General features: G+C 39.9%; 1 protein-coding gene across 1 annotated transcript; it reads left to right on the top strand.

The window, feature by feature from the left end:
- Positions 1-1,334: 1,334 nt before the first annotated feature.
- On the top strand, positions 1,335-4,578 carry cplane2 (ciliogenesis and planar polarity effector 2). The gene is made up of 5 exons (XM_080777960.1): positions 1,335-1,818; positions 2,475-2,627; positions 2,986-3,110; positions 3,721-3,857; positions 3,999-4,578. Exons 1-5 carry the CDS (start codon positions 1,707-1,709, stop codon positions 4,207-4,209), a joined length of 738 nt encoding a protein of 245 aa, XP_080634086.1. The 5' UTR covers positions 1,335-1,706; the 3' UTR covers positions 4,210-4,578.
- The last annotated feature ends 8,347 nt before the right edge of the window (positions 4,579-12,925 follow it).

Below are 12,925 nucleotides of genomic sequence, written 5' to 3'. Positions count from 1 at the left end.
CCTATTCCAGTTCAGTGTTGATGTGAGTGAATTCTCTCCAGAGGATGTCATCATCACATCTTCCAACAACTTGATAGAGGTCAATGCAGAGAAGGTGAGTACAGTAGTTTGTAAACGTTACTGGTTGTGTGCTTGTGGATCTGACATTTTCAGTGACTAACACCAAACACACAACCAAGTATCAGGGGTCGCTCTTTAATATGTTACTGTCTGAGAGGGTTAAATACTTACATTTGTCCTCAGGTGGGAGTTGATGGCTCAGTCATAAATAAATTTGCCCATAAATGCAAGTTTCCTGTGGCTGTGGATCCCATGTCGGTGACTTCATCCTTGGAGAGCAATGGCGTGCTGAAAGTCGAAGCTCGCAGGTTATCATAGTGATTTCTCTACCTTTCTCTCTCTGCATGAAAATGTTTCAATAAAGAAAGAAAAATTAAGATCCGTCTGTACATTATTTATTTGATTGATGCCTATTTCTTAAGCCAATGGTCCTAATGTGGGTGTTTTGATGACAGTTTCACTGTCTCTATCTTACACAGTAAAGAAATTCTAGACGTGCGTTCCAAATCTTGTGCAACAATAAAAATGTTATTACACAGTAAAGACATTCTTGAGTGACATGCAAACCAAATCATGTGCAACAATAAAAATGATAGATGGGGGTAGCAGAAATATACTGCTTTTTCTTTTTTTTAATCATCAAATGGGGGTCTAAATGGAGGCCTAATGCGAGTATTTGAAAAAAGAAATATATATACTATATTTTAAAGGACCACTTTTCAACCTATCTTCATAGGTCCTCACTAATAATCGTGATAAAATGGCACATGTGTCTCATAGGGCTGTGGGCAGTTCAGAAACCTGTCCACCAGTGACATCATTGTTAGGCAGATCTTTTTTTAAACAAGATTCTTTAAAAAAAATGTTTAGATTTTTATTATCGTGAGAACGATACTTCCATTTTCGCATTGCAACATTTCAGGGCTAGAAAGCCTGCAGTTTCTATTAGCCTGGATTCCCCATGGATGATGTCACTGGTGGACGGGTTTCTGAACTGCCTGCAGCCCTCCTATGAGACACAGAGGAGGGAAAGAAAAACATGGTGCCATTTTATCATGATTATTATGAGGACCTACTATATGAAGATAGGTTGAAAAGTGGTGAAGTGGTCCTTTAAGCAATGAAAACCTTCACCAGCCAAATTACCAGTGAATACACTGTGAACACACTGAACAGTTGGGTGTTTAGCGGCCTCTAGCGTCTCACTGGAGCTTCAACAGCAGCATGCAACAACGTGCGGAAGTGACGCTTGAAGCTCTTCGGTTGTCAAGGGGATGCTGCTGTTTTAGTTTACCGAGCTTTGCGGGTATCTAGAGTTTGTTTCCAAAGAAATAACCTTTTAAAATTATCTACCACCATTCTGTTCTTGAAAGAATGACTAACGGGGAATAATCAACTATTATGCACTTCAGAATGCACTTTAGGGGCGAAATTGTGTTTACCTAGTAGTAAGTAGTAACCTACCACAGCTTTGGTTTCCTAAAGCTACCTTAGGAAAGGGTCAAGGAAGGTAAAGTCTTCATTATCTTATCTGTTCATGTGGTTCATGTCGGCCAGCGACGCTGTCGCGTGGTGCAGATTTGACGCTACAAGTAGCCTAATTTGTGCGATTATAAATTATAACCTAATTCCAGCGGCGATCATTCATGGCACAAATCCTGCATCCCGGCTCCATTGTGGTCGCTGACTGGCACCGTTGTGCAGAGAGTAAGGACTTCTTCAGCAGAATCCTGCACAAGAAAAGACGGCGAAAATTTGGTATGATGATTATTGTTGTGTAACTTGCGTTGTTGAGTGTTTTTTATTGTGTGTGACTGATGCAGCACCGCCGCCTATTGGACATAAAGTGGAATGACATGTTGGAATTGCACGTCGTCGTCCAGAGCCATTGTTATTTGTTACAGTAATTATAGCCAGCAGCCCAGCACAACAACAATTATGACAACCTGTTTGACTTCACAGACCGTTTTAAAGGCATTCTCCAAAATACCCAGAAGAATTATGGGCAATTGTTGGGATTGGGTACAATTTATTTGTCTACCATACCATGAGGAATTCAGGCCAGGGGCAGTTCGACTTTATACAATTTCTCTGTAGTCCCATAAATATTTTGTGCAGAGTGAATCCCTCTCCTTTTACCCACCCAGTGTGTGTAGTTTAGTACGACTAGTAAGGTAAAATGTACACTTGTCTACATGCTTTAGAGCTGTAGGCTATACCGTTTCCTTGATTGACAACTTTGAAAATGCATATAGAAAACATTTTTTTCCATGATTTATGCATTTGTGTTTCATATGTAGCCATATTTACTAAAATGACAATGACATGACTTGCTGCAGGTTTACTCTGATTAACCCTGACAAATATGTATTCAAAAAATAAAAATATACTGCAACTACATATTCGTTTTGCAGGTTTGTTGGAGTCTCCAGTGATGCCTCCTCATGTAGCCGTGGACACAGTTCCTTATAAAATATTAATCTCTGGGAAGACTGGAGTGGGGAAGACTGCACTTGCAACCCGTCTGGCAGGAATGCATATACCTAGCTTACATTATGAAACAACTGGTAGGTCTACTCTAAACACACTGCCTCTGATGTCATATGGCATGCTGAGATCATATAAGCAACCTTAATATAAATTACATTGATAACTAGATTTTACATGTGGTACTATCGCACTGTCTTTTATCGCTTAAGCATTATTTTGTATCAAAATATTTTTGTCCTGATCGCCCCATCCTCCTGAAGTTCATCTTAGTCTCGAATTACATTCTTGGGGGTTGTCAACGTCTCAGACTGCTGTCCTAGTCCTACCAATCACAGAAAATGTATACTATGAATTAAATACTGATCATTACTGTACTCCACCATAGGCCTGTTTTAACAGGAGTTATACTGACTATTGAATTTGCTGTACTTGCAGGTATTGAGACGACAGTGGTGTACTGGCCAGTGAAGCTCAGAGACAGCGGCAGAGTGCTCTTCTTCCGCCTGCAGCTGTGGGACTGTGGAGAGAACGCCTTGCGTAGATTTGACCACTTGCTTCCGGTACGCATGAAACACAATAGTATAGTCGGCCATTTTCCCCCCTAAAGGTTGGCAAAATAGGGACACCAGGTTAAAAATGGTTAAGTCTGGGGGGATATAAACACACAATGGCGTTTTACAGTGGTGGAAAAATTACTCGCATTTAAAAGTATCGATACTGCAATGTAGAAGTACTGTTACAAGTAAAAGTTCAGAATAAAAAATTGACTTGAGTAAAAGTACAAAAGTATTGGTATCAAAATATACTTAAATACCAAATATGACTCATTATGCAGAATGACAGAATGTCTCATTTCACAAGTTTTGAGATCTAATACATCTTTTGAAAATAGTAGACTGGCTATTTTCAAATGGCCAAAATGTATAGGGATGAAGGGGTCAATCCAAAGTAGCTAGTAACTAAAGTTTTTGAATAATTGTAGAGGAATAAATGTATAATATTTGCCTCAGATGTAGTGGAGTAGAAGTAAAAGTTCTTAAAATTGGAAATACTCAAGCAAAGTAAAAAGGTACCTCAAAATTGTACTTAACTACAGTAGTTGTAAAGTACTAGGTAAGTACTAGTAGGTGTAAAGTACTTACTTACACCACTGGCGTTTTATATTTTCAGTCATGCAAGGAGCAAGTGGATGCCGTCCTCTTCCTGTTCTCCTTCACAGACAGGACCTCATTCGATGACCTTTCAAACCAGATCTCCAAGTGGTCTGGCCCGTCCGACAACATAGTGAAACTGGTGGTCGGCACCAAGTATCCTTTCCGTTTCCACTGTGTGTGGGTGAGCTTGACATTGTTCGGCTGGCAAATTGCACATTAACCCCAACCATTGTGTCACTGTCTGTTCATGCAGAGGCATTGCAGATTGTTAAATCTTCTTGACATCATGTTCAGATTTGACCTGTTCATGCACACCGATGTGACGGAGCGGGAGGTGTGCAGGTTCCAGGAGGAGTGGCACATACCGGTGCACAGAATCGGGGGTGAAGTCAGCGACGGACTTGATGACGTCGCTCCACTCCTCAACTGCTTGGCTGCACACCTGTGGCACCAGGACTGTATAGCAGCCAGGTCAGAAACCCACCCTGCCGAGACTCTCATTTGAAATGATCATCATGCCATCGATGGTGTATGATGGTAGAGATAAGGCACATTTCTTAAACTGAATGGGTTTTGTAATAACGGACACACACGGACAGATGGACAACTATTTAAAAGGAGATGTGTGCACCGTTCAAAAAACAAAGAAAGCCAAACAAGTGTTAAAACTTTATTCATTTATAAATAAACAAATGGATTGCATCCTCTCCCCTTATTGTTATATACAAATAGTGACGATAATCAGATTTGTGATCTTATCCACTCGTGATCATATTTGTGGGTTCATGCAAATGTGAAGATGTGTTCTAAAACATGAGCAAAGTGCGCTGATTCTAGTGAATATGCATTTCAGGGTACAGAGTGAAGAATAAAAATAAAAAGGGTACAAAGTGAACATTAAGTTTGTGTTAGTGTCTTCAAAATGTATTTTTAATCTAATCTGATATAAAAAGTTAAAAAAAGTTATCCAACTGATGCATTCCGTCTCGATTATCCCACCTCACATCAGTACCTTCATCCACACCTCTTTATCTGACCTGATAATAAAAAATAAGATTATTTTATTCAGCACATAAAATAGGTCTTTATTACAGATATTTTCTAATGTACCACAGGCTGTTACAGAAATGTCACTACGGTATATACTTTGTTGTTTGACAATAGTCGATTTACAAGCTCAACGCAACATGACACCTTGTGAGCTTTGCCATTTTCGCTGAAAATGTTTTTAAAACATTTAACAAATTGTGAACACCAGGGGTAACACTTAAACCCTTATCTCACAACATTGTGGCCTTGCAGATCTGCAATGTTTGGTGAAGAATAATAATGCTAGGGTTGAAGTGGTGAATGTAAAACAAATTAGACGATTCAGATGCCAATTCAAATTCTCACCTTGTGAGTGTGGCGAGAATCAAGACAGCCGGTTGTCCGGTGCAATTCTGAGATAGATGCAACAGAAAGGAGTCTGATGGTAGACCCAGAGCGTTGGTTTTCAGCAGCTTGACACGTACATGTGTTGGAAACACAGCATGATCCACCACAACGAAACGCTGGTTCCTGATGGTGGCAGAGGAGAGTGGCATCACCGCACAGCATATTTACACAATACCATTTGGATATCGTCACTGTCGGGCATTCTAAATCAGTAGTTCTCATACTTTAAAGATTACAAAAAAATGATGTACAAGCTCGTTGAGAGCCTTTATATCTGCCATTTTTGAATAACCAATGCAAAAATCAAAAATGACACGGATGCTTTCCCGGTCTTACCTGGTTAAAAAGGTATGGGTAAATGATATTGTGGTTAAAACAAGTTGTTTTGGTAAAAAGTTAAAACACTATTCTGATAGCAGAGTGTTTGTTCAGTATCTTTTTTTCCATTTCCTGCCAACCGATTTGGACATACAAGCGAGGCTATATGGTGGTGGCGATTTGATTTGAGTTTGTGAAATACTTTTTCAAAGAGATGACCAGGAGGTCGTTGAACAGGTGAAGGTAGACATCTGTGAAGGACATCTGTGAACTTGGTCTTTCATCCAGTGTCAGCTGTCTCAAGGCACCCTCGTGCACCAGGACACGTCCACTTACAATCAGAGGTACTTTCTGGATGGAGAGGGACATGGGAGATTATAAACTGAAAGGGAAACTAACCACACATATATACACACACACACACACACACACACACACACACACACACACACACACACACACACACACACACACACACACACACACACACACACACACACACACACACACACACACACACACACACACACACACACACACACACACACACACACACACACACACACACACACACACACACAGCTTAAGGTAAAAAGACATCTAGGAAGACATTTCATTTACAACATCTGTTCAGTCTATTATGAATTACACAGGTGTATAGGGCTGCAACTCAATTATCTTTATAGATAGCATCAATTACCTTTGATAAAATAATCAAGCTTATTTTGTTATATTGAATCAATCACAGTATATCAAACATTTTATTTTAAAATAATCAACTAAAACTAAATCACCTTTTTGTACTTTGTCGCACAACAGTGCCGTGCTAGCCTGGGTTCCACCCTGGTTTGCTGCGTTTCCGCGGATCTGAAATGTCACTTGATTTGCGAAGTGACATTTCAGATCCGCGGAACGCAGAAAATCAGGCTGGAACCCAGGCTAGTGCTGTGCTGAAATTGTGAAAATATCCCATACCAATAGCCCATAGCCCCACGACACAATGTGTTTGTATAGATTAGCCATTATCATCATTTATTTTTTTGTATCATTGATTCGTTCCATTACGGTTGTCTGTTGCACCCCTACTAGTGTCTACAGCTGTGATGTAAAACCTGTTACATGTCAAGTCACCAGTGACTTGAACAGATTTGCAGTGCCAAGAAGATAATAGATTTGAGACCTTAACGGTGCCAAAGTCCAGTCGCAGCTCCAGTTGCACCAGCTGCTCAATCTCTTGCATCTTCTGGACTCCCTTATTGCACTTGTCCACTATCTGGTTATAAAAATATAAATGGATTACACCATATGTAAACGGATTTACATGATCCCCCCCCCCCCCCCCCCCCCCACACACACACTGTCTGACAATTGTTCATTTAAATAAAGTTTTAAAACAAGTTTTAAACCTTATCTTAAGGAGGACATCACCCATTTTCAACCTTATCTTCTTCAACAATGCTCATTAAAAGATGGCATGATGTTTGTCTACTCGCTCTACATATCTACTGTAAATGGGCTGTAGAAACCTGCCTGCAAATCGTCTGGTTATTTCAACCAAGATTCAAACTGTTTTATTTTATTAATGCACTAATAATGGCTTTTATTAAAGTATGCCAACTTTCCAGGATGGAAAATTCTGTAGTTTCCATTGGACACAAGAGCTTGTAGACAGAAATTGTGCCATTTCATAATAATGAGCATTTGTGAGGACCAGCTGTATGAAGATAAGGTGAAGTGCAAGTCACTGATTAGATCCACTGATGTTTACTGACATTTACCTGATGAATGGCCTCCATCGACTGTTTTACCTGATATGGACCATTTACCTGATGACTGTTTTACCTGATATGGACCATTTACCTGATGAATGGCCTCCATCGACTGTTTTACCTGATATGGACCATTTACCTGATGACTGTTTTACCTGATATGGACCATTTACCTGATGACTGTTTTACCTGATATGGACCATTTACCTGATGACTGTTTTACCTGATATGGACCATTTACCTGATGAATGGCCTCCATGGACTGTTTTACCTGATATGGACCATTTACCTGATGACTGTTTTACCTGATATGGACCATTTACCTGATGACTGTTTTACCTGATATGGACCATTTACCTGATGACTGTTTTACCTGATATGGACCATTTACCTGATGAATGGCCTCCATGGACTGTTTTACCTGATATGGACCATTTACCTGATGACTGTTTTACCTGATATGGACCATTTACCTGATGACTGTTTTACCTGATATGGACCATTTACCTGATGAATGGCCTCTATGGACTGTTTCAGAGATGAGATGGCACCACAGTCTGGCTTGGTCAGTTTTAGGATGTTCTGAAATGACAGGGGGGAAACGAATCCAACAGGCGTTTTTTAACAATGCAGCCTTTACCAATCCACAAGTCCATTATGATGTTATTCACAGTAACATAAGAATCTGGAAATAAATCAAAGGATATTTTGAAAATGACTTATTTGCTCCGTTAATAAGGAACTTCTACAAAGGGATGGCATGCAGAGTCAACCATGGAGGTCATTTAGAGATGCTCAGTTCTTTGTTTGGATTTCCGATTGACTGAGGATACTATTGTTTGGAAATTATAAACTATATAACCTATACATTGAAAAGATGCAGATGTTTGAAAATGTAAGGGCAAAATGTCATTTGGGGAGTTTTTTTCTATACTTTCAGGTGAGAGATTGCTATGAGAAAGCGATAAAATATGATTGATTTAATTAGGATTATGGTTGATAATTGAGTAATCTCAGCTCTTTACCAAGGCCTGAAGGCAAGTAAAGAAATGACTACTCTGTATATTAAGGAGAAGTGGGAAACGGAATTTAAACTACAAATTACCGATGAGGACTGGTACAATTAAATATAAGGCTCAGTCTAACTCCAAAGATTAGAGGAGAAATGTTGTCGGTGCAACAACCACGTTGCATGAGGCTATGTAGATGTGCAACTACTGATCATGAACATATATTTTGAAACTGTCAAATATTTTACATTATTGGGATAATGTATGGTCAGTGATAAAGAAGATACTAAACTATGAAATACCCAAAACAAGAGTTGTACTGTACAAAACTACATAAGCCATTTCCAGATATTTCTTTGCATTGTGACAAATGCAATGCAATAGAGGCAAATCTTCACAGCTTCTAAATGCCATCAGAAGTTTTGTACCTGCATGATGAGCTTAAGGCGAGTGATTCTCTGGAACGGTAGTTTTGTACCTGCATGATGAGCTTAAGGCGAGTGATTCTCTGGAACGGTAGGATGAGAAAGGACTTCAGACCCCGTCTGTGACACACAGGGTCACCCTCAAGTTTCTTCATTGTGCGCAGAAAATGTCTGTTATTTTCCCTTGAAACATATACAAATAAACATGAATGGCTTGGAACACATTTGTTTGAGATATGCTATATACACAGTACAGTACAGACTTACAGCAGCCTGCAGACAAGGGCCTCTTGGTATTGCATGTTGGTCACATAAGGCACGTAGTGAGCCTGGAATGTTGAGCAATGGTTGAGGACAATGTCTTCAACATGAGATATCAACACATTCACTCCAAGTAGAGTTTCCAGTTCCATGAGAAAACTGCAGACACAAGAGTAGTCACTCATTATACATTCTTCTAATACAATTCCATTAATATCAATGGCTGAGAGGAACAAAACAAAAACTTACTTGAGCACTGTACTTTTTTGATTTAGATTTTTTGATTTACTTTTTAATTGTACATTTTGAGTGTTTTGTTTACTTACTTAACTATTTAAAGGACCACTTCACCCATTTTCAACCTATCTTCATATAATTGGTTCACCTCAAATGCTCATTATATTTGTCTATTCACTGCGTCTCAGGGGAGGGCTGTGGACAGTTCAGAGACCCACCTACCAGTGACAGGTTTGGTATAATTTTCATGTTTTAGTTTATTAATGCGAGAACAATAGCTTCTATTATAGCATGCCAACGTTCCAGGAATAGAAAGCCTGCAGTTTCTCTTAGCTTTGATTCCCCATCGATGATGTCACTGGTAGGCAGGTTTCTGAATTATCCACAGTCCTCCTCTGAGCCAGTGAGTGAATAGATAGAAATCGTACCATATTATAATGAGCATTAATAGTGAGGACCAATTATATGAAAATTGGTCGAAAATGGGTGAAGTGGTCACTTTTATTTGAAATTTGAGACTTTCACTCCACATTAAAATTTTATGTAGTGAAAATAGCTGAACTACAAACTCACAACACATCACATCCCAAGGTCAAAATGTCAAAATTGCAATACAGTTGACAAAGAAAGAAAATATACCTTGTAATTTGTACATTTCTAAAGCATGTGTAAAGCATCTTTAAAAGCGATTACTCCAATACTTTAATTCAAGTACAATTAATTTGACAAGGGCAACGTTGACTAAGAAGTTGAGTAATATTTGACCAGGCGTATCTATACTTTGACTCCAGTACTGCCTGGGGTGAGTACATCGTCCATGACTGGCTAATAGTGTTCCATAGTTCCATTAACATGCCCTTTACTGTACCTCTCGCTGGCCTCCATCACGTGACGGAGATTGGAGAAAAGAATGTGCTGCTCTCTTCTCGACAAGCTCTTTCTCAGTTCCTTTGATGCAAAGAAATGATTGACAGCTATCCCAAGACTCCTCAAGTAGGACGCCTCGGATCCAATCAGCTCAAACCTGGCCTTCAGATCACAAGAGGGGTTTAAGTCATTCATTTTATGAATTCTTATTACTACTGTAACCATCCATCCATCCATCTTCAACCGCTTATCCTGAGTCGGGTCACAGGGGCAACAGCTCCAGCAGAGTGCTCCAGACGTTTAAATATAATCAATGGGGCCTAATCAATCATGCATCATTATTAATGTTACCATTTTTATTATTATTATTTATTATTGTTGTCACATAATAATGTGGCATATTAAGGCTACTTGTTTTCATTTGCCTCTACACACATATGAGAGTTATAATAATCTCGGATGGTGCCGACTACATACCTCTTGAAGCTGCAACTCTCTAGTGGTCAGCGTGTTGAGGAGACCACTCTCCTTCACCTCAGGCAGGTCTTGCCACAGGGTACATGATGGGTTCACCCTGACAGGTTGAGGTGATGGTGTGGGTTGAGTTACCATGGGAGAACATGAAGTAGTAGGGCTGGAGAACTCAGTAGTAAATCTGTCAGAGCTAATAGGGGATTGCAGACCCGGTAGGAACTGGCAGGTCACTAGGTCATTGAGAGCACCCTCCCTCGCCCGCTGGAGGGCAGCATTCAGAGATGGCAGATAGTCTTGATACAGTGGGACTGCAGAAGGCAGACAGAAAACAAGGTTACCACCAGTGGGCTCATCAGAAACATTACAAAACAAACGACTTGGCATATTTTTAGCATGTCATACTGTAGGCTGAAAGTTTTAAAATATTTGCAAAAATTGCAGATCTCACAAGGCAACAAATGAGCTTGTACATCTGCTATTTTTGCTAATACCACAACAAACTATGAAATAGGTAGTTACGCCAACTTACACATGTCAATGTACTTTGATTGAAATAATACAGGTGGCACATCCTCCTCACTTTGGTCTTCTTCATGGGGTGGATCTGCAGCCCTGTGTTGTGGGAACAGAAAGGCAACATGAGCAACTCATTCAAGCATTTCTCCTGCCAAGCCAGTAACTTGTGTCTGTACCCTTCTTCGGTTCCTTTCCCATTAAATGTGGATGAAGATATTTCAGTCTCCCTCTCATCCAGTCCAGGCACAGAACGCATGTGAAGCAGGGCCCAGGGCCCCACCGACCTGAGGGCAGACGTCATAGCTCCAGGACTATAGGGAGAAATAGGGGTGAAAAGTAATCCCATTAATTGTCCAATGCAAACTTTAAGATGTGTATTTTGGAGTGTATTGCACCAGGTTCATCCATACCCAAAAACTTGCAGCTGCGCACTGTGACCATCTTGCATGGAGTCATGATGTGTTTCGGTTGTTTGTAATTGTAATCCATCTTTACAATTTTGTAGTTGAGCCATTGTGCTTTTATCTAAAATATGCAGCTTACCGTGAATAATCTCTGTTGTCTGCTCCTACTGTAAACCTTTTATTTTGCCCTAGAAAGTTGAAATAGCTAGTCTGTCTCTGAGAGATTGCAAGATAACAGCTCTTCTCAGACTGCAATCACCAAAACTAGCTGCAGGTGTGATGCACATGACATCATCAAACCCGGTATGTGGGAACGCCCTATGGGAACACCTACTGAATGGCAAAACTTTCTGGCCTTGACAGCCCATCTATTCAAACAGAAAGGTCCTATCTGATCTGATCTGGTTAATTAAACAGTGTTAAACTCACCAACATTGCAGCTCAATAACGCAACGTACGTCCCACTGCCTCCTGCATTATGTGCAATTTAGAAACAAACAGGTTTTAAACGTTGAGTGATTTCCAACCAGCTCTTCCAAACTCCAATGCTCCATTCTGCTCAATATGAGGGGACTGGGAGGGCATGTCCAGGTGGAAAAATGATACTCTCTATTGCTGTATAACAATGGATTGCTATTAATGATATCATGTAAATTGACGCTCAGTCCAGATACCCCTCATTTCACAAACGTTTTAACTCATTTAGGCCTGATGTCGAAATAAAAAAAAAGTTCGCTCTGAAAGAATATATATTCAAAGATTTGTGCCGCATTTTTACGATTTTTCAAAAATAGCAGAACTACAAGTTCATAGCGCGCCACTCGGTGGCGTGCTATGAGCTTGTAGATCTGCTATTTTTCAATAGTTAAAGTATAACATATTGCTTATACTGTAGTTAAAACACCAAAAGGGGTTCTCGCCCCAAACTAAAAACTATCGTTTATGAAGTAAATCCTATATCCTATTGGCTCAGAGCATCCAATGTTTTACTAAAATGTAGACATTTAAATGAAACATGGTCATGCTCTAATTTCCGCGTCACAGTTTCGATTCCCGGTCAGGGAATGGCTGTTTTTGGCATGATTTAGTTTGAGGAATTATAATCAGAGTCATCAGCTTCAAAACCTAGAACAGCAGCATATCAAGGACACGTCAACATGTGATATGGGATTTATCTATCAACATGCTCATCTAACAAATCTACCCTCTGAACTACATGTGATAAGCCTACAGTACAAATTAGTCATCAATGACGTCAGTCATCTCATCGCCATATTAGGACATTTTTGTCAATGTCAATGTCAATGTCAAATGCCAAGTTCAATGCCAACAACTTTAGAGCATGCTGGTTACGACCAACCTCACCCTGACACTTGCACTACTAACTTGGGTCCTCACTCAGGATCACACACATTGGTTGGTTCAGGTTCTCCAGATACAGTATATGCAAAAGACAGGCATCAGGCATACATAGATTTTAAGTCAGTACACGTATTAGCTTAG

The sequence above is a fragment of the Protomyctophum bolini genome (assembly GCF_963924005.1).
Source record: "Protomyctophum bolini genome assembly, chromosome: 2".
Taxonomy (NCBI): Eukaryota; Metazoa; Chordata; class Actinopteri; order Myctophiformes; family Myctophidae; genus Protomyctophum; species Protomyctophum bolini.
This window is presented reverse-complemented; position numbering and strand designations above follow the sequence as displayed.

Excerpts from the sequence above, each read along its gene's own strand:
- cplane2 (XM_080777960.1), top strand. The coding sequence starts at position 1,707 with ATGGCACAAATCCTGCATCCCGGCTCCATTGTGGTCGCTGACTGGCAC. Across the intron at positions 2,628-2,985 it reads CTTACATTATGAAACAACTG|GTATTGAGACGACAGTGGTG; the intron begins GTAGGTCTACTC and ends CTGTACTTGCAG. Across the intron at positions 3,111-3,720 it reads GATTTGACCACTTGCTTCCG|TCATGCAAGGAGCAAGTGGA; the intron begins GTACGCATGAAA and ends TTATATTTTCAG.